The sequence below is a fragment of the Lottia gigantea genome (assembly GCF_000327385.1).
Source record: "Lottia gigantea unplaced genomic scaffold LOTGIsca_54, whole genome shotgun sequence".
Classification (NCBI taxonomy): Eukaryota; Metazoa; Mollusca; class Gastropoda; family Lottiidae; genus Lottia; species Lottia gigantea.
In genome coordinates, this window is record NW_008709848.1 from 1,203,475 (window position 1) to 1,223,835 (window position 20,361).

Here is a 20,361-nt window from a genome sequence, read left to right on the forward strand (position 1 = left end):
TGTTTCTAAAGAGTAATTGGATAAGTTGGCACATACTGTCTGTATCAAAGTGGTAGAAATTAATTTCCTTCGAGAACATTTATAATATATGGAGAAAATTAAGTGTTAGGATTTGTTTATCGTTCATCTACTTTTCAAAAAAGTGGCTCAGTCGATTTATTAGCAATCAAAGTAAAAGATTCGCAACACCAAAGAGTCTTTTCATATAGGGAAATTCGTAAAAAATGATCAAATTAAATGGTTCTACTACACAATACAAAACAAACTCAACCGAGGAAGAATTGTTCAAAGAATCATAACATAAGTATTGAATATTTCTGTGAGATTATATTTACGAGGGTGACTCGACTTCTGTACATTGTTTTCTATATGCGCAATGTGATATTGGTTTTCTGGTTCGATTTTTCAGGAATATATTGGACTAAGAAAACGGAATTTTATTTGCGAAATTGCCAGTGTTTCCCGACGTTAATTCACATTATTTGCATTTTCATGAATACATTTTTGTGTTGGATTTTGTTAGGTGTAGCGCTATTCATGTATCTATAAGAAGAGATAATGTATTGGAGATGAGTATTTGTAAAGGCCATTTTGAATTTCCTCGAGGATAAGGCCCATATTACGTAAATGATGAAGCTAATATCTTGATGGAATGACATTTCGACGATAAGGACGCGTCCCGTGTTTTATGAAGTGAATAACGCTGGAGACGTGATAAAATATATACCATTTGATATATAAACAATAGATCTTAAACTGTTCAGTTATTAATTTTGACAGTCGGGAAATGGATTAATAGCCACGAAGTCCAATAACCGAGAGAATAAATGAGGCAGAATTCTTTAGAAATCTGAATATTTAAGTTACATATTCATCCTAGAATGAAATTGAATTTATCATCTATAAAAGTCTCATAGTCTGCAGAAAACGAACAGCCTTATTTATAGACCCTTTGTTCAGGTCCAACCTTCCTGGCAACGTTTACAATGGAAGTAAAAAACGTGACTTACTTCAATACAACTAATTTAACTGTGGTTGAAGAACTTTTCGACGCTGCGGGACTACCGGAAGTGATTTGTTTCAGTCTGTTGTTCCTGATAATAGGATTCGTGGGTATATCTGGAAATGGATTAGTGATTTATGTTGTTATTAGCAACAAGAAAATGCGACAATGTGCGACTAATCTAATGATTTGTAACTTGGCTCTGGCGGATTTAGTCATTATGATGTTTGGAATCCCCGAAATTGTCCAGTTTATGATTAATCGTGGTTGGATATTTGACCTTTTGACCTGTAAAATCAATCGATATATAATGGTATCCAGTTTGTATACGTCTGTTTTAACGCTCGTTGCCGTCTGCATAGAAAGGTGAGTATCCACAACTCAAAGACGTTTTACTACCTCTGGTTTTTACTGCTTCCGGTTATGTTGGAAGTGGCCTAGGTAGTGAGATAAACGGGACGTGGTAATGTATCTATGTTTCTTTGAAATTAGCATACTAATGGTAACTGTGATGGAACAATTAATAGCTGTTGGGCTTCCTAAAGATCATTCTCAATACGTTATACCTTGAATATCGATCGTAGTCAAAACCTTTAATTTCTGTGTGTCTGCAAACGACTAGTTGTTGGACTTTTGCACGTTCTTGTTTAAAAGTTGTGACGAATTTCTTATTTGATGAATAATTTGCATTCATAACATAGAATAAATGTCATACAACTGTGCTCGTCATTAGCAACATTCAGAACTTGAAATGATCGCTATCAATATCAATATACAAGGATAAGAACTAAGATTTCCGAGGATTCTTTTTACCAGCTGGCCCTTGGCAAAACCTCTTAGTATAGATCTTTCTTAGTATAGATCCTGGATTATCCGAACCTATTTAGACCGAGGTCGTCTACATAATATAATACAATACAATAATCATGGCTATTGTTCTATTGTAGGTATGTTGGTATAATCCATCCATTAAAAGCTTATGTTCTTTGCCACCGGAAGCGGATATCAGTAGTTATCGGGGTAATCTGGGTAATATCCTGTCTAGCTGGCATACCGACCTTGACCTTCAATGAAGTACTTCCCGGACAACAGAACGATACGTCATTGAAATTCTGTATGATGTCATTTCCGGCATATCATAAAACATTCTTTTTGGTATTTAAATTTAGCGAATTTGTGATATTTTATCTGGGCCCTCTGATTATCCAAGTTATTTTATATGCAACCGTGTCGAAACATCTTTTCGTCAAAACTGACCAACTACACCGAAAATTGAAAAGTTTTGACGAAAGTGGTACTCCTATAGAAGTGACATCAGAAGCAGTACAGGCTAGACGTGGTGTGGTAAAAATGTTAATTTTGAGTGTGTTGGTGTATTTCTTGAGTTATTCACCACAACAAATTTTGTTATTTTATCACGTGATCTATCCAGCGACATTCCAATCACATTGGTCGTTACAAGTGTGCGTTATGATCGTTGCTTATATCAACTCTGCCGTCAATCCTATATTTTACAGTATTTTCAGTCAAAACTTTAGAAATGGATTTAAACGTGTCTTATGTTGTGAAAAGGATCAGAGAAAAATTACATACACTTCGAGTTGCAGACTGGGACGTTTTATGATGGTCAGTACTTCTTGAATAGTAGAGAATATTTGATTGCTATTCACAGACGGTTATTCGCTAGATTTGACAACGTTAAACACGATAAGATAACCCAACTACCCCACCACCCTGAAAAGACAAACCAATTCCAGTACTGCAACTAAATTTCGTCTTTTAAATGAATAGAAATTTGTTGACTTTGTATAATTTTTACGTTCTAAAGAACGTACTGCGATGCGCGATATGGTCTTGGATTGGATCATAACCTGAATAGTTGCTGAATAGTGTGGGCGTTATCATTCCGTGTGATATAAAAGAAACAATTCTAGAGAAGCAAACTGTAAAACACCCGATGAACAGAACAAAAATAAACAGATTGTGCATTTTTTTATCTACAGTAAAGTCTTGGTTTTTTTTATGTACATTATGATGAATTGAAAAGTTGCTGTGTTGATTGAAATTCTAAAATGAATATTGAATGTGGATTAAAACTGAATTTAAATTTAAATCAATGTTTTAGATATCTTGAAAGAAGCTCGCGAATCTCTGATTAATTCCTTTTCGTTCACAAATGTCATTATTATTCGATGGTTATTACAAAAGAAGAAATAAAAAAATTATTAACAAAAGGGACCAGGGTTATCACTTTACAATCCATTATGACTAACATAGAATTCTGCCAATAACAGCTTATGTGGCAGCGATCGGCTTGTTCATGACAACTAAAATCTGTATCAGCTTTTCGAGAACACTAGCCAACATTTGTTGCAAGGAATGAAGACTAAAGCCCCGTATTTATATTTAGCAACATTGTCAGAGAGCTAATGATGACAGGCTTTAAATAGTATTGAATAGAGGCTACGCGTATCTCTCAGACACTCCATTTTGCGACAAGTCGTTTACTTGTACTAGCTCTTTATGAAGATTAGCACTTTCTATACTCACCGTACGATGTAGGGTGGACAACTCAATTACTGCATTTCAGTCTCATGAAACCACAATTAAAACGTTTTTATTCAAAATCGAGGTTAACAACGAGCCCACAACAGATACAACATATATACTCAATTACCATTACCAACCAAGACTACCTGTTGCCAGATGAAACCAAATATAGGGATATCTACTGAAACTGACTATGTTTCTATATAATTGTGAAAGCAGCATTTTTACACACATTTCGCCTTCGGGGTAACTATACTAGATAATATCCAACATGTATATGTGCGGAGAATCCTCATAAAACAGGACCTAACAATTTTTTTCTTTACACCAGCCACCAACATGCAAAAAACTTTAGTGAGAAAATTAAAAAGTTCAGGGGACGTAACTGATGACAATATTTATCTATTTCAATAGCTAAAGGGGGAAAACTGATTACAGATGTTATATTATGATGAGAAAAAATGTTGCAAAATATGTGTTTTTAAATAATACTATGTAGTTTTCATGGTTGTTCTTAGTACGATTTCACAAATTTAATCTTTTAAATATGATGCCTGAGGGAATATCGTTAACAAATCAGTATATCTATACTTATTTAGGGCTCTTACAATGGCGTGGTAATCAACAATGATAACGATATACCTTTAATCTTTATATTCAATGAATCCCTACGGCTATCTTTATCGTGAAGGAGGAGTATGAATAACTAGTAATAAACGTAACAGTAGATATTATTATATTGACGATAATATGTGATCAACAGATTGACTTCAGAACTTAAACGTGATTACTCAGTGACTTCAAAACTCAGAAGGTGTTGTTGCTGAATTCCCGGTCACTGGGCGATTATAATGTGTTTATCTCGATCGTTTTCCAGTTTAAATATCAGTGGAATCAAAGCTTTGACACTATGTTTTGGAATAGCTTTTGTGGTATTTTTCCTGTTGTATGTCACAAAGCCAAGTGATGTGGGCAACAGAAAACAATTTAATCCAAAGCCATTGGAATACAAGGTGGGAGTAAACACAAAAGAGGTATCGAAACAGAAGCAGAAATTGTTTCAAAGAGTAACAAAGAAAACAACCAAAGTTCCAACCAAGAAGACTACTCACAAAATAACTCCAAGACCAGAAACGACCAAGGCACCCAAATATACTACTACAACCAAACAACCTAAAGAAACATCTTTGCTGAATTCAAGAACAGAAACGATTAATAAATGCCCTTCCGTTCTAGAGGGTATGACTCTCGGAAGATGGCACACTCCGAAATTAACAGACGTTCAATTCCACGAAGCCTGGCAAATAATCAAAAAGGCTTCAAATAGACTACCAATATATCACAATCTACAAAGACCCGATCTTAAATGTAGCAATGAAACATTTAGACCTATTGCAAACTACATCCGGGCACTTTGCGATCCGGAGGGTGAAACGCCATGTTGTTTTAATAATATGTGTGTAGGCAAAACTGTTCGAGAATGTAGATGTACGGGTTGCCTTGATCTAAGAAGAGATGTTATTCACCCGAAGTATGCAAAATGGGTACCGCATGACAGACGCTGTGATTTCAAACCATTCACTAAGAAAGAATCATGTACACTTTTGGAAAACTGGACGGTTCACTTCGTAGGTGATTCTTTGGTTGAACAGCTGGCAACTGCAGTGTTTGTTACTTTGAGTGGAAATTTGAAAGATGGTGCCCTTGAAGCAGATATAAAACCAGGTAAGTGAAATTAAAACTGCTAAGTTTGAAAAACGTTGTAGGTTGTTTTCGGCTACCTGTGATTTGCAGTTCACTCGAACACGACCGAAAATTGCCGTTTTCTGCTTTCTGTTCAGTTGTTCGTTCGTATACGCCATTTTATGAAAAAGAGATTTATGACTTGTTACAAACTCGTTCCGTACCATTTTAATTTGAGGCAGTCCTACCAAATTAAGGTGTATCCACAGACACTTTCAAGTTTGTTGACTTGATATATGGTATATACATGTATTCATGTAATTATTAATTATGTTTTGTAGATGCGTTAAAACGATGCCAGTTCGACAGACAATTTGACAATGGTGGGTTATGTAAAACCCAGCTACGAAGAGAGGGAAAACTGTGCACAGGAAAGGTGGATTTTAAAGTCCATAAAGTAGAAGCATTGGCAGATAAAAAGAAATTTGACGATCTTATGGCCAGTGTGATAACTAAACCAAGGACATTAGTGTTTATTTCAGTTGGTCTTCATCAGAAAAGCGACACAAAAGTTGCCATGGAAACTGTTCTTCAAGATAGCCTGGACAAACTTAAAGCCAGCAAGTCCGTTTGGCCTCTGGTTATTTTCGGAACCATTCCGGCTCCTGGGCCATTAAAAAGTCCAATATTTGTGACCCAAACATGGAATAAAGTTCTTGCTTATAATAACGAAATGACAAAGCTGTTAAAATCTCAATATAACATTACAACAGTGGATTTTTTCCCGATGTCAGAACGTCTCATGCCTTACGATGGAACTCATTTTGGAATGTATGCTACGTTAAATAGGTTTTATCTTTTACTTCATTATTTTAAAGAATGGAAAGGAAAACAATAAAAGAGTTTAAGGTAGCAAGTATCTACGACTTTATGACAATATTGATCTGTGGACGGTAACAGACTACGTTACCACGTGCTTCCCGGTGGTAATTCTTTCGGCTCCCCCCACCCCCACTTTAAATTCTAGTTAGTGAAAGAATGGTCTACGCCCTTCCCCACCCCCCACAGAATATTTGGCCCTGCTTGCCCCCCTCACCCGATGTGTACTAGAAAAGCTTCAGATCATTTTGCTACTGGTTTTGTCGTCGTAGCAGTAATATTAATGTTTTTTAGACCGTCTAAGCAGGTGTGCCCCATTTGTTAATGATACACCAACTAGTGAACAAAAGTCAACAATCCCTTGAAATTTTTTCTGGTCCAAGCGCCAACAAATGTCATTATACATATTCAACGGTATATATAAGTAAACGTTTATGTCGGTTAGAATCACAAACAAAAGGAGATCCACATGCTTCGCATGGTGATATTATTTCTCGTAATAATTCACTAAGACTTGATGTAAGTTGCTTGAACACAAAGCATTTTCAACAGAAGTCGAGAGACGACAAAGCGAAGAAAAGGACGAGAAAGCGATGGTAAAATAGGCAAGGAAATGGCGAGAAAGCGAGGAAAAGGCGAGAAATCGAGAAAAAGCCTTTTTTCCTCGCTTTCTCGACATCTCACCCTTTTTTACTTTCTCGCCTTTTTCCACGACTTTTTTAAACCTCGCTTTCTGGCCTTTTTCCTCATCTTTTTCCTCATCTTTTTCCTCGCCTTTTTCCTCGCCTTTTTCCTTGCTTTCTCGCCTTTTTCCTCGCTTTCCTCGCTTTCCTCGCTTTCTCTCTTTCTCGCCTTTTTTTCATTCGTCTTTATCAATACACATTTTTGGGGAAACTATTCACTTTACGTCATTTGCTTGGTTACGTCGACATTGTCAACAGACATGAGACTTCGGCGCAACTTAGTTTGAAAATGGCTTAAAGCTGATCGGAATCGCTAGAATGCTCTGAAATATGTTGTGAATATTAAGGAAACGTGTTAGTAACCTTCTGCCAAGTTTCACATCGATGGCTTATCGAGGAAGGTTTGATGCGAAGCTGCAACATTCCCGATAATTTAATGGAGGCCGCCATTTGCAACCACCACCTATTATACCTTATACACATATTTTCGATAACATATTGTTCAACATCTCGGCAAAAAAATATTAGAAATATTAGTGTTTACAGTACTCTAGACTCCGATGATACAGATATCGGACCTATTAATATTATTGTTTCCAGTTCGGTGCTCGACAAAAGTACTGGTGATCGCTATCTCGAGCTGTGCACATCATAATATGATAAGGGTTGATATATTAATAGACACAATTTGTGTAATTAAATAAAAGTGTGTATAGTTAATACGCCTGCTTTTTATTGTTTGGTGTACAACTCTTGTTTTTTAAATCTAGCCAAAACAACAGTTACTTTATACCCCCTTTACACCGAGTTTGGACTGGATGGGGAGAACGGGTTAATTTTACCCGATCTGAACCTCATATAAACGGACAACAGACGGGATAAGGACTAGAAGGACGTATAAGGAACTGTTTTAGAACTAACTATGATTGTAATATAGACATTTTCCTACTAAATCGACACGTTCGAGCCAGTTCACAACCCGTTCTACTAGGTGTAACGGAAGCTTTGGTAATATCATGGCGTAAAAGGTTCTCAGAGAGCACTATACGAGTCTTGCGCTCTTAGTTTCCACTGTGTCCATAGACATACGATTTTGGGTCGACCTAGTATAATGTTGATTTTCAATTCAGTTTCCTGATGCCATTTTGCGGTTAGATTTATCGTCTCTATATTGACGTCCGCTTACGTTGTGTAGTTGTTCAATATAGAGAAAAGTTTTAATTTAAATAGTTATAAACTTTATATCATTATCGAAGTCAGTAAAGACGTTATAAATATCAGAGGACATAGAAAGATTTTTACAATTATTAAAACATAGGACCGGGAACTATTCAGTGGTAGAATAGGATGCATTTCGTCTTGATCATCAGCCGTTAATTGAGTTACGGAATCGATTTCTGTCTTTCTTATCGCATTTGTTGCCTCCTGTTGCCAATTGATAAAATATGTTCGAAGAAAAATGCAGGAACAAACTACTATCAAAACTATAGTCAGTGATATCAATGCTCCATATACTTTCAGTGGAGTCCAAAACATCAAAAATATAGAGAGTGGGATACCAATTACACCGAAAACAACAATATCTATCACAGCAAGGAACAGCTGTTTGCCACAAGCTCGAATTGTCCCACTAGAAATGATGGCTATACCATCAAAGAACTGGACCACGCTCACTACCACAATGAATGGTTTAGCCATTGAAATGACTAACTTATCCTTAGTAAATATGGACGGGATGACTTTATGCATCGTCAATAAAATACTCACATATACAAGAGGTAACCCCACAGAAACGTAAACTGTAGCAATTGCTGCTATCTTAGCCTGCTCGTGGTTTCCACTTCCCAAATAGTTACCAATCTGAATCGTCCCGGCTGTCAATGCTCCACCTGCTACGTTGAATAGTAGTGAAAATATGTTGTTAAGTATCAAATAAGCGGAAAGCTCAACAGCTCCTATAAGTCCAACTAACAAAGTGTAGATCTCGAAACAAGACGTTTCCAATCCGCTCATAAAAGCATTTGGTGCAGCTATACTAAGATGTTCATTCCAGTTATCCAAGCTTTGCATTGAAAACCCAGTCCACGTAGATTGGTGGCTTCCACTGTATTTGATGTATACAAATAATATCATATTCCAAGATAAAAACGTGGCACTCAAAGCAACACATATTCCTTTAGCACCTAGTCCCATGACAAACGTGAACAATATTCCGTATCCCACGTGAAGGACATTAGCTATTATCCCGATGGGAACAATACACTTCACAATTTTCTGGCACTGAAGATATTTGATTTGAATACTCAACATGGAACAAAGGAAAAGACATGGCAGGGCAACCAAAATAAACTCTTGACACTTGTGTGTCAATGCGGCATCTTGTCGGAACAGTTTTAAGAGAAATCCCGCATGAACTAATACAGAGCTAACTAGAAAGCACAAATTAAACCCGAGCCACGAACACCGTTGAATAACAATGCCAAGAGAGTTTCGATGTTCGCTTCCGTTTGTCTGGGACAGAAGAGTTTCAGCCGCTGACGATAGTCCAAAAATCGGCGACAATGCCACGGAATATATCACAGACAGACTCATTCCGACTATGTCGAAATCCTGGGTTGAGTAATGCCCTGCTAGAAAATTGCTTATCACAAATGGCATGCAAATTAGAAGTTGAGTAGGAATCGTCAAGTACATCAATTTGGATATTTCAACAAATTCGCCTAAAACCCCTTCCATTTTCAACATGTCAATTCATACTGCCACTATCTAATGTGTTTCCATTTAATTTATTTTAATATGTAGGTAATTATTGTAGATAAAAAAAAAATCAATAGACAAGATATTTTACAGATATCAAATGTCTGCTTAGAGAGACTGTCAAGAGGGTTTTTTTCAAAATTATGTGCATATTGGGGACACTGATAGCATCAATTCGCACCATTCCAATTTTTATTCAAATGTTGTGGTTCTTGCAAACCCACTATAAAGAGACTGTAAAGTGGTTTCAAGTTAGATCTGAAATATATTTTCACCATTCATGAAACATTTAAAATCCAAAATTAGTTCTCTTCATTTAATTACTAATATGCTGTTGGTTATGCTGGTGATCAGTCATGCCTAACTTAAGCAACATTACACGGATATACTTTACTATCCGATAGAGCTATCCGTATCATTTTTAAACTTTTGTACCAGGTTTGTCTACAATAACGCGTATGAAAGCTGTGGATTAAATGGGACTTTTATTCACTGAGATGTTTTCATTTCTTCAGATCGCGAATATATAGACATTCTGAACTACACGGTATAGGCAGTTTTCTTTTGTCCAGGAAGTACCACATGATAATATGGATGATAAAGACAAATTTTACATGAATCCATTACGTTTTAAAACAATAACGGAGAGATGATAATCACATTATTGGCACAATTATGTTTTAATGTTCTATTGGTGGTATATATGATTTCAGCAGAGAAACAATTTCTATAATTTTGTCCCACCCCAAACTCGTCGTTTCTTCTCACGCCACATTCAGGTCACATCCAAAAATCGACGGAAAAGAAGCAGAGCCACTCAGACCAAACAATAATTCTGCATTAATGATTGTTATTTTTCAAATATTTTTTAGGCCAGGTCTGAAACTTGAAATAGCAATTTATCTCCGTTTTTTTGGGAACATATCAAAAGATTTATAACAGATCATTCAAGCGTATATTCAATGCACCAGCGGTGGTCTTTATTCGGTTTGCTTTATTAACAATATTAAAGGCCACCACATGTTAATTTTTCTTTAACAAGTACAATGTATTTATGTTTTTGTCTGGCTTTCATATGAGATAAGAGAAAATTTTCCACAAGATTTCTGGAAAGTTATAGAGGGTAAATTTATTGAGTCTGACTTATGTATAATTTCAGTAGTTATTTCCCTTTATTCAGTATAACCAATTGGAGTTGTCGCGATTGCAAACCCTAACACCGTGGTCTCTGGGAATGAAATGCACATGCGTTTGTAGTTTGGAACACCTGATTAACTTACAGATCAGCATGCCCCTTCTTTATTATGTCAACCTATCAAGCCCATCGCAAACTCGATTTATAAATCTTCGCCGGGAAATTTGTGGAGAACGTAGAGTGACATCTCACTTGGGGCATCTTTACATGTCTGTAAAAGATAAAACGGTTGACCCGATGCCGTTATTTGAATGTGATTATATGAATCGACTCACTCTAAGAACGATTTAAATGATGATTTTCAAATTTTTACGCAAAATGTCCGATTATAACTTTATATCAATAACAAAATATTAAATTTCTACATTCTAACATTACTATATTAAGCTGATTTTTGTAATCACTTAAAAGAAATCGGTAAAATTCCATTTACTGACAAACGTAAAGAGACTGTATTACTTAATGATATCAGTACTTAATGATATTGACAAAAATGCCTTTTTACAATTCCATTGTCCAAGTTAAGTACAAATATTAAATAGTTTTCGAACAAAACGATCGAAATGAGGGTTCAATAATACGAGAATATTTGTTCACCATATCAATTCTTCATCACATTTGGTGGTAGGGCTCGTAACGATCAACAAAACAATATCCAACCGAGATCAAAAATAGCTTCTACTTTGACCGTCAAGTCATCACAGAATTCTTTCTTCAATCCAATTATTAATGAGAAAAGATAAAATGTGAAACTGTATGCCCTGTGAACTTCTCCGATAGCAAGGAAACGAGTTGCAATATCACCAATATCTGATAAAATTTCAAGCAAATCAAATTTCATTGAAAAAATCAATTGAACTTTGTTTCTCGAGTTTCTTGTTGAAGAGGAGTTTCATCATGTGATTTGTTTCTAAGTTTAGAACATGAGTAGTATTTTTGTTCAAATATTGGAAGGCTCAGTTCGTACTGGGTTCAAAAGAGCACAAATCTCAGATTCAAGTTCCATTTGAAAATTCCTAGACTGTACGTACCAATCTGGTCGATTGTATTACTAATTGTATGGCGATAGATTATCCGTCTCCACTGTATGTGAAAAAAGAGTTCTGATCTTCAAAACCTTAAGGAAACTTCTATACTCTAACAGTTGACAGTATATTTGAAAGAAGCTGTGGCCAGGAAAGATAAAAGAGGAATTTTGGACCATTTGGTCACCATTTGCTATTGTTGATAACCTTGGATAGATGCGTAGTCGAAGATTATTTGACTTAAGAGTCTTGTTGAGGGTCAGTAAAGAGCAATATTTCAATGGTCCCTGGCCAGTGCGACATGGAAGAATGGCGACTTTTAAATGTACATTATCATAGTCTCACCAAGCTTACAAGAGAACAGTTCTAGTATGGAACACAATTAACTGTTCACTTATTCAAGGTCGAAGGTGGCTGATATATGGAGACGGTCTAGAGCAATAATTCACCGTTTACTACACTGGACAATAGCGGACAATTCAATAGAACAATTCATGATATATGACGATATCCAACAAGAAATCATTTATCAATTTCAATCTGTGGCCATTCTCTAACTGATTTTATTGATCTGGATGAATTCTAGACGTTGCTTGACCTTAAAGGTCATTCTGAGAAACATCCACATTATATTTAACTCTTTAATCTCATTTTCTTTTTATATAACGTTGAATGGAAATATTGATAATTAGACAGAATCAATCTGTCAACATTTTCAACTGCTTTACTGCATTTCAATTCTTCATATTCTTGGTTTAATTCCCATCTGAAGGAATCGTGGGTGGGATCTTACATACAACAGTTTTAAATAGTTTGAATGTCTTTTTGCAGGACATATATAACACAAGACAATAATTATGGGAGAAAACTCACTTCTTTAATACGTGGTTCATACACGTGTCGTCAAAAGTCCTAGCTTCTAAATGTCGTTCACATCTCTTTGGAGGAGTTGTGTGGTTGGTATCTTCACTACAATGCCAAGTAGATTGCATTAAAGCTTTTTAACCCTATGAAATCACCGTTCTTCTCTAAGTTCTATACTCATTTTCATAAATAATAATGATAAGGAGTCTCTTAATAACACTTCCTATAAATATTTAGCATCCCTTTACAGTCGAAAACAAACAACATTTTCTTTTTTATCGAAAAAGAAACTAGGTTTGAACATTAGCGAAATACATCATAATGCACAAGCTAACTGAAGAATTGAAAATGCTTCGATGGAAAGGGTACTAGAAGTAGTCAGTAGGTAAAAAATACACAAAGAGGCGTTCAATTCTGGAATAATCCCTCTGTAAATCGACCAAGTAATTCTGTAACTTCCTTATAAGCTTTATTGTGGTATCATATCACGACATGAAAGAACCGTAGGATATTGAATTTTCTTATTACTCTCAGTAGACTTATGCGGTAGATCACTGTATTGCAACGATTCAATCTGCAGTCTGTCGTTCTGCACTTCAATCTAATTACAGAAAAATGCAGTTTGACAAATCTGTTGAAATTGACACATGGTCATGGTGTAGAATATTTCAAAGTCATTTATCTGACGGTGGCAATCAGGCGGTTATTACAGAGTTATTCCAGTTATTTATCATTCCGCTACACTGACAATATACTTGTAACCATATGATGAAAATCATTCATGATGAAGGGAACAGATATTAAAACTTCGATTCAAACTGATCTGTTAACAATTGTAAATAGATCCCGTTTGCATGACGTATTTTCAGATTCTGCAATAAAAAAAATTAATGTTTTATTATAGTTCTCTCACCATGGATTCTTAGCTTAGTTAGGAAGCAATATTGCATTGAAATTGAATCAGTATGATATCTATAAAGAATTAATTTAACTTGATAACAGGATTATGCTAGAGTGGTTAACATGTAATATTGGTCCTTTAATTTGTAGTATAAATTTAGTTTTATGACATGCTTGTACTTGTAAAAGCTTTGGATGCTGGGAAGTTAACAAGTGCGACTAAGTCTGTCGCTGAACAAAGTAGAGGCAATTCTATCACGGGCCTCTTTAGGTGTTGTGCTTGTTCAGTTTGTATAGTATTTTTTTGATGGTTGTTTTAGCTAGTGATATTGTTTTAGATAGTACTTATGAAATTCTCAATCTGGTTTATCTTGAAAATAAAGCATCTACTTGTTGGGATAGCATTAACTTTAAGTTTCGCAAGTTAGAGATTAGCGGGCCTATAACTGTCTTCAAAGATAATAATACTGTAGACATTGTATCACCAGTAAGCTGTGCTTTCTCAGCAAATTTTACATGGTTTTTCTGTAAGTTGGTCTGAAAGCCGAAACTGGTGATGCATCAGACATTGGTTTAAGCGTGTCTGTCCGAAGACGACTGGTTCAGAAAACCAAGGTCAGACATATTAACCCCTTTCAGCTCATCGATAAGATAAATTTAGTTGAGTCAATTGTCTAGATCTTTAATAATATCACGATCGTTTAATAATCTGTATTTTCTTCTAAATCACATCCTTTTGTCTTTCTAATTCTATTGTGAAAATTGGAAATTGTTGAAAATATATTGATATGTAGATGAGAAGATGGTCCTATTAAAATGTCTGCCGACTTAAGTAGTTCATAAAATTTGAGTTTAAGTAATTTTGAACACTTATCGCTTTGCTTTATTATATTGAGACGCCCTCAAGGGATCCTCAATTTCAACCACGCTATTACCCTGAAATATATCAATACTTCACAAGAGCAAATCTTGTCAGCATCCCATAAGTCTATCCCTATACAGTGACACAATTGCAATAACAAAGGTATTAAGAAAAACACATAAATAATAATAACTGACTGTTCCACAGACAATAACATCTCAAATGTTCGAATCTAAGTTTTCTGATAATAAAAGTCTGGAGAATATTTTCGTTCGTTAAAGGAGTTTTTATTACAACTGCGAATACTGAATATATGTTTTCTTAATAGAGACAGTGAGCAATATGGTGTCCTCTTGGTATCGCTTTTTCTACAATTTGTCATTGTTAGAAGAAACAGGTCCTACATAACACTCTTTGATTGGTTAGAAATAACGTCATTTGAACGTGACTGCGATAGAAATTTTTTTAGCTTACGATGCTGACGAAACATAACAGAAAAAATAAGAAACAAAATTGTATCGATTTTTAATTATTTTGGCTATGGTTAAAAAAGCAGAGTATCATTATATTCTAGTAAGTACTAGTTAGTAGAAGTGTGCCGTAACGCTTAAATTCATAAAAAAAATGTTCAAACTATTATGAAGGTGGGAGCAGGGTTCTGGAACATTGAATATAGGTTACATTGGTATTTATCAATACTGGTAAATTCCACTCAATATATATGAAACTTTGAAGTGATTTGCGACAAAAGAGAGTTCGATTTTCTTTAATTGACATAAGAAATTGTGTTAAAAATATTTCTGTGTGAAATTATTCTTGGCAGATCACTGTTAATCATATTTGTCAAATTAGTTCTGAAAAAATTAAGTTAAAATAGATCAAACTTTAATTGTTTTGACATTTTCTTTACGTTTTTTGTTTCTTTTGTCAAATTATACAATAATAATTTTTCACATTATCAAATACCGTCAGCAATAAAAGTCTTATCTGCTTGGCTCTGTCAAAAGCGTTACCACTTGATCATCCTCCACCTACGAGAGTAATAAGAATAAGAAACGCGACGCAGTGTTACTGACAGAAATAAGAAACGCGACGCAGTTACAGACAGCATTGGGAAATTGAAAGATTTGGTTGCAGTATCTGATGGCAAGTAGGAAACATGACACAGTAGCAATAAGAAGAAACGTGACACAGCTACTGATAGCAATAAGAAACGTGACATACTTACAGATAGCAATAAGAAACGTGACGCAGTTACTGATCGCAAAAAGAAACGTGACGCATTTGATAATAGCAACAAGAAACATGAAATGCTCGGTCGTACTTACTGCAAGCGTGACGCAGTTACAGATAGCAAAAGGAAACGTGACGTAGTTAATGAAAGTAATAAAATACGTACAAGATTATATCGAAGTAACAGGTAAATAATATGAATATAATAATGGTTTTATGAGATAAGGAATTGATTTATGGTAGAATATAGTCCATGTTAAACAGCATTTATTACTCAGATTGGGTAGAAGCCTTTATAAGGTATTGATCAAGTAAACACTAGTGTCTGAGGAGATTGCCTGCCATGAATAGGTGCTGACTTATTGAATCAAATATTTGCTACGATTATTGTGATAATGTTACATGTTAGGCTATAATTTCTTTCCAATAATTTACTTCCAATGTGAAAATTTGTAGGGACATTATAGATTAAGTTGGTAAGAGAAATTAATTCCTTATATTGGCTCAGTAGCACCTTTTCTTTCAATGTCTATATATTCATTTCATATTTTTCATATGACGCTTTTATTGCCTTTAATATGAACGTAATTTGGAATTATTTTTTTTATATTTACAATGATAAATGTTTTAAACACCTCTCAAATAGCCTTTTAATCTGTTTAAACTAAAACGTGTTGATCCCAGATGGGAATTATAATATGATCATTTAAAAAGTGTACGCCTACTCATGTACAACAGACGTTTATCTCGATGAAATTCTGGTAAAAGCCGGCATCTGATCTCAGCAGTTTTGATACCTTAGTAGATACCGATTGATTTTTCACTTGCGAAAAGACAGCGTTCCAACCCAGCATAAGATGCAGTATTGGCTTCCTGGACACACTTCGTACATCACATACTTATGATTGTATCACTGGGTTTATATTACCCACAATATGAATATGTCCCAAGTGTAGTGTGGTTTCGTTTCATGCTGGACGAAGTTTTGTCCTGAAGGCAGCCAGCTAATATAGGCAATGTCACATTCGCTCTATCACCAAGATACGTCTGTGTTATTAAACACACGATGGAAGCCTGGAGCAGAAAGAGTGTTAAATGAAGCTAATTTAGAAGTTATGATATCTAATCATTGTGAGTATATGATGTTATTCCCATGGGCATTGTTTGAATAATCTCTGAGTTAAGATTCACAGCTTTAAGACATTGACAACTCTATGACACGTGTTTGTATGAACTTAAAATGAAAGAAATAAGCATTGTAAGATTAACAGAATTTATAAATATTAAAATAAAAAAAGCTTCACTAATTTTTCAAATCCATTTAATATTACGATAAGTTCAAAAGATCGCACTATACGTAATATAATATTAATACATTCTATGGTGGATATAGCTCTTATACCTGCTGTGTGATCTTAGCCTGTTCCCAGACTTGCATAACTTACACAGAACTACAAGAAATAACCCTTATCGCTTAATCTATGAATATCTTAGAGATTACACAAATTTTTTTTTTCAATCAAAAGAATATTTTGGATGATAAATTAAAAAAATGCCCTGATGATCGAAATCGAATTGATTAGCCCTTTGTAAGTGAATGCTTTCACTAACTAAACGTACTCTTTTGCACGATCCGTTATGAGAAATCAGGGAATATTTCTCACAATTAAACTGTATACGTAAATCTTACAACATCTAAATGAACTATTGAACTGATAGAACTTTGGAATCGACAGCTGTGATATACTGACACGTAACTTTGACTTACTCAATTACTGTCGTTCGCTAGAGACCTATTTGCTAAAATCAACAATAAATTTGATTGTGTGATAGTATTAAAAGGCCATTTGGGGTTTAAATGTAAAGTGTTTATCTGATTTTATGTCTATATAAATCTGTACGATGTTTACTCGGATTTTGTTGGATAACTATAAATCTTTTAATTTTTGCTGTACATTTTCCTATTTAGATTGTGGCACAGGATAATATGTTAATGGAATCATTTCGTGAAGATGTATGAACTATTTGTTGAAGGCTAAAAGATATAATGAACTACTTGAAGGTTATGAAAAAGACCATGAACTATTGAAGGTCGTTATATATAATAAATATAAGGGGCTATGAAAGATACACATGTAGTTAACAATTGACGATTATAAAAAGACTATGAAATATTCGAAGGTTATATAAAAGATATAATGCACTTTTGAGATTGATAAAAAAGTTTTGAAATACATGTAGTGAACTTTTCGGTTTCTCATAACATTTGCTTCTGCCACAACCAACCTCTTGTCGGTTTTACACACATTGGTTGGCCTTATTTCTGGAACAAAGGCAGAGACCTAGGTGTATATGATGTTCTTAATCGACGTGTACTCCTAAAATATTCTGAAATACTGACGGAATAACGCCAGACACAACAAATCTATCCTAAGAATATTTCCTCTTTCTGAATAAACTGGAGGAAGAATGAGACTCTGTGGTTCATGGTCACGATATTTGACTTTAAGAGTAATATATAGTAATTCTGTTTGAGTTTTCAAAGGCAGTAAGGTTACTGAGGATGAAAGAAGGGTCAACTCACTCGCCAGATTTATAACACTTCTAAAAGCCTCCACGGGAATTGTAATTAAGGTTATTTTCAACTTAATTTAACTCCAAAAGACCAGTTCTATTGACAAGCAGTAGAGTAATTTCTGCTAAAACTAGAAATGTCTGGTTTCAGTTTAGCTGATGACATATTTACGATATTTAAAACAGATATCTTCGGGGTATTAGTTTATCCTTTTGTCACTTGTAACTAGTGGTAAATACCAGTTGTGAAGGAATAGTTTTTAAATAAAGTTAAAAGTATGGTTGATACGATGAATGTTTTGTCATGCCAGTGATTTACATTTATTTTATCGCAATATGTGTATTGAGAAATGGGTGTCCGAGGCATTGCATTTTTTTTTATTGAGTTCATATCAGCAATAAGATATATAACTTTTTTGCAAACTAGGGAGGAATTATATGTCTGAGTAATCTTGTAATGGAATAGCTTTAAGATTGCGAGACCCGTACCGTAGAGGGATACAAGTAGCGTTCAACTTGACGTAGATGGATGTTGGAGATGGGAAAATCATGTATCAAATCCCTGTGCAATGTACATTAGTGCTTCTCAAAATATTGCTTTCTGCTTTAAAATGGATCGTTAGATTTTGGATTCAACAATTAGGACCAATCAGATGAGTTTGATATGAACACGACTAATCAGATGAGTTTGATATCAACATCACCAATCAGATGAGTTTGATATCAATATGACCAATCAGATGAGTTTGATATCAATATGACCAATCAGATGAGTTTGATATCAATGAGATTGATATCAACATGACCAATCAGATGAGTTTGATATCAACATGACCAATCAGATGAGTTTGATATCCAGCCGACTCGAATTTGCAATCGACAGAGATGTATGGTGTCCAAAGGGAAGTCAGAAGGAAAGTAAGATAATGACAAAATGTGAAGATATCTGTCTGATATGGTAATAATCTCAAGCTTACACAGTTTCAAAAAACTGGCAGATACGTATGCCATACGTTTCGAAAAGAAGTTGGAAATGAACGGAGATTGGCATTCTGGACCTGATTTAGGCGGATGAATACGGACAGTGTTCAGTAAGAGTAATTTTGCCTGTGGTATTAGCTTACTCCTGTTGGTTCCCAACTGTCAAGCGGTATAAACCTTGTAGCACAAGACTATGAAGCTTTCAAGGTTAATAAGATGGAAATAAGAAAAGGTAATTTGTATATGAGGCTGAATTATAAAATGATCTATAGTTTATATAACTTTAAGTAATGGTTTGTGTTGTAAAAGTCCATTAATCTGAAATATTAAATATAAGACAGACATTTTGTTAATATCCTGTCTACAGATACTAGATGAGGTTCTTGGTAGTGTATTACATATTTGATTTATCAAGTCACTATCCAGACAAAATAACATTATTATACCCCGTGTCATAATCAGCCCTAAATCCATACTTATACATATTTCAAATTAAGGTATATTGATAACGATTTATGGAGTAAATAAATAAAAATCCGTGCCAATTCCATTAATTAAAAAAATCTCGTCCAAAGTTTGACAAATTCAGAAGCAATTATGACTAAAAATCCGCACAAGCAAGACAATTCCATCAATCAAAATTATTGCAATTATCGAGAGTAAAAGTTGTATCGTAGTTGACTCCTCCAAGAGAAGTACCATCAGGTGTTTGGAATAGAGTAAGTATGGCCAATTGTATAGTGATGGACTCTCCAATCGAGATAATGCTTCGTTCTGTTGTAGATTCTGTTAGGTCATCTTTCTTACCATCAACGATACCTAAATGACAATTACAGATACAAAATACAAGTCAAACCCTTGCAACTGGTAAAATGAATGATTGTAAAGAAATACACATGGTTAAATTACCATAAAACGATTCAGCTGAAATCAAGTAGCAACAGTAAAGAGCCAAAAAGGTGGCAATAAGTGTGATTGTTAATATCACAATATATCATTTGCTTCTCGTTTCCATCTGTGTATCTTCATCCTCTCCAACATTCCACGCGGTTTCTGTAGACGACCAAGTGTGCTTTATAAAGTTGCGACGACACAACTTTCAGTTGTCTCTTTTCTCTTCTTATTGTTTCATAATGTGTAGTTTGTCGCCTTACAATATGTTCATCTACTTT

At 34.8% G+C, this 20,361-nt stretch overlaps 3 protein-coding genes across 3 annotated transcripts; 2 read left to right on the forward strand and 1 right to left on the reverse strand.

Annotated features, from left to right (window-relative positions):
- Positions 1–986: 986 nt before the first annotated feature.
- Positions 987–2,644, forward strand: LOTGIDRAFT_126644 (hypothetical protein; the record flags this gene model as incomplete). Its single annotated transcript, XM_009062943.1, has 2 exons — positions 987–1,369; positions 1,951–2,644. The coding sequence occupies 2 exons, from the start codon at positions 987–989 to the stop codon at positions 2,642–2,644; spliced, it is 1,077 nt and encodes a 358-aa protein (XP_009061191.1).
- A 1,760-nt stretch (positions 2,645–4,404) lies between these two features.
- LOTGIDRAFT_234721 (hypothetical protein) lies at positions 4,405–6,147 on the forward strand (the record flags this gene model as incomplete). The annotated part of the gene is made up of 2 exons (XM_009062944.1): positions 4,405–5,278; positions 5,578–6,147. 2 exons carry the CDS (start codon positions 4,405–4,407, stop codon positions 6,132–6,134), a joined length of 1,431 nt encoding a protein of 476 aa, XP_009061192.1. The 3' UTR covers positions 6,135–6,147.
- Positions 6,148–8,037: 1,890 nt separating this feature from the next.
- On the reverse strand, positions 8,038–9,534 carry LOTGIDRAFT_165911 (hypothetical protein; the record flags this gene model as incomplete). Its single annotated transcript, XM_009062945.1, has 1 exon — positions 8,038–9,534. One exon carries the CDS (start codon positions 9,532–9,534, stop codon positions 8,038–8,040), a length of 1,497 nt encoding a protein of 498 aa, XP_009061193.1.
- Between the last annotated feature and the right edge of the window lie 10,827 nt (positions 9,535–20,361).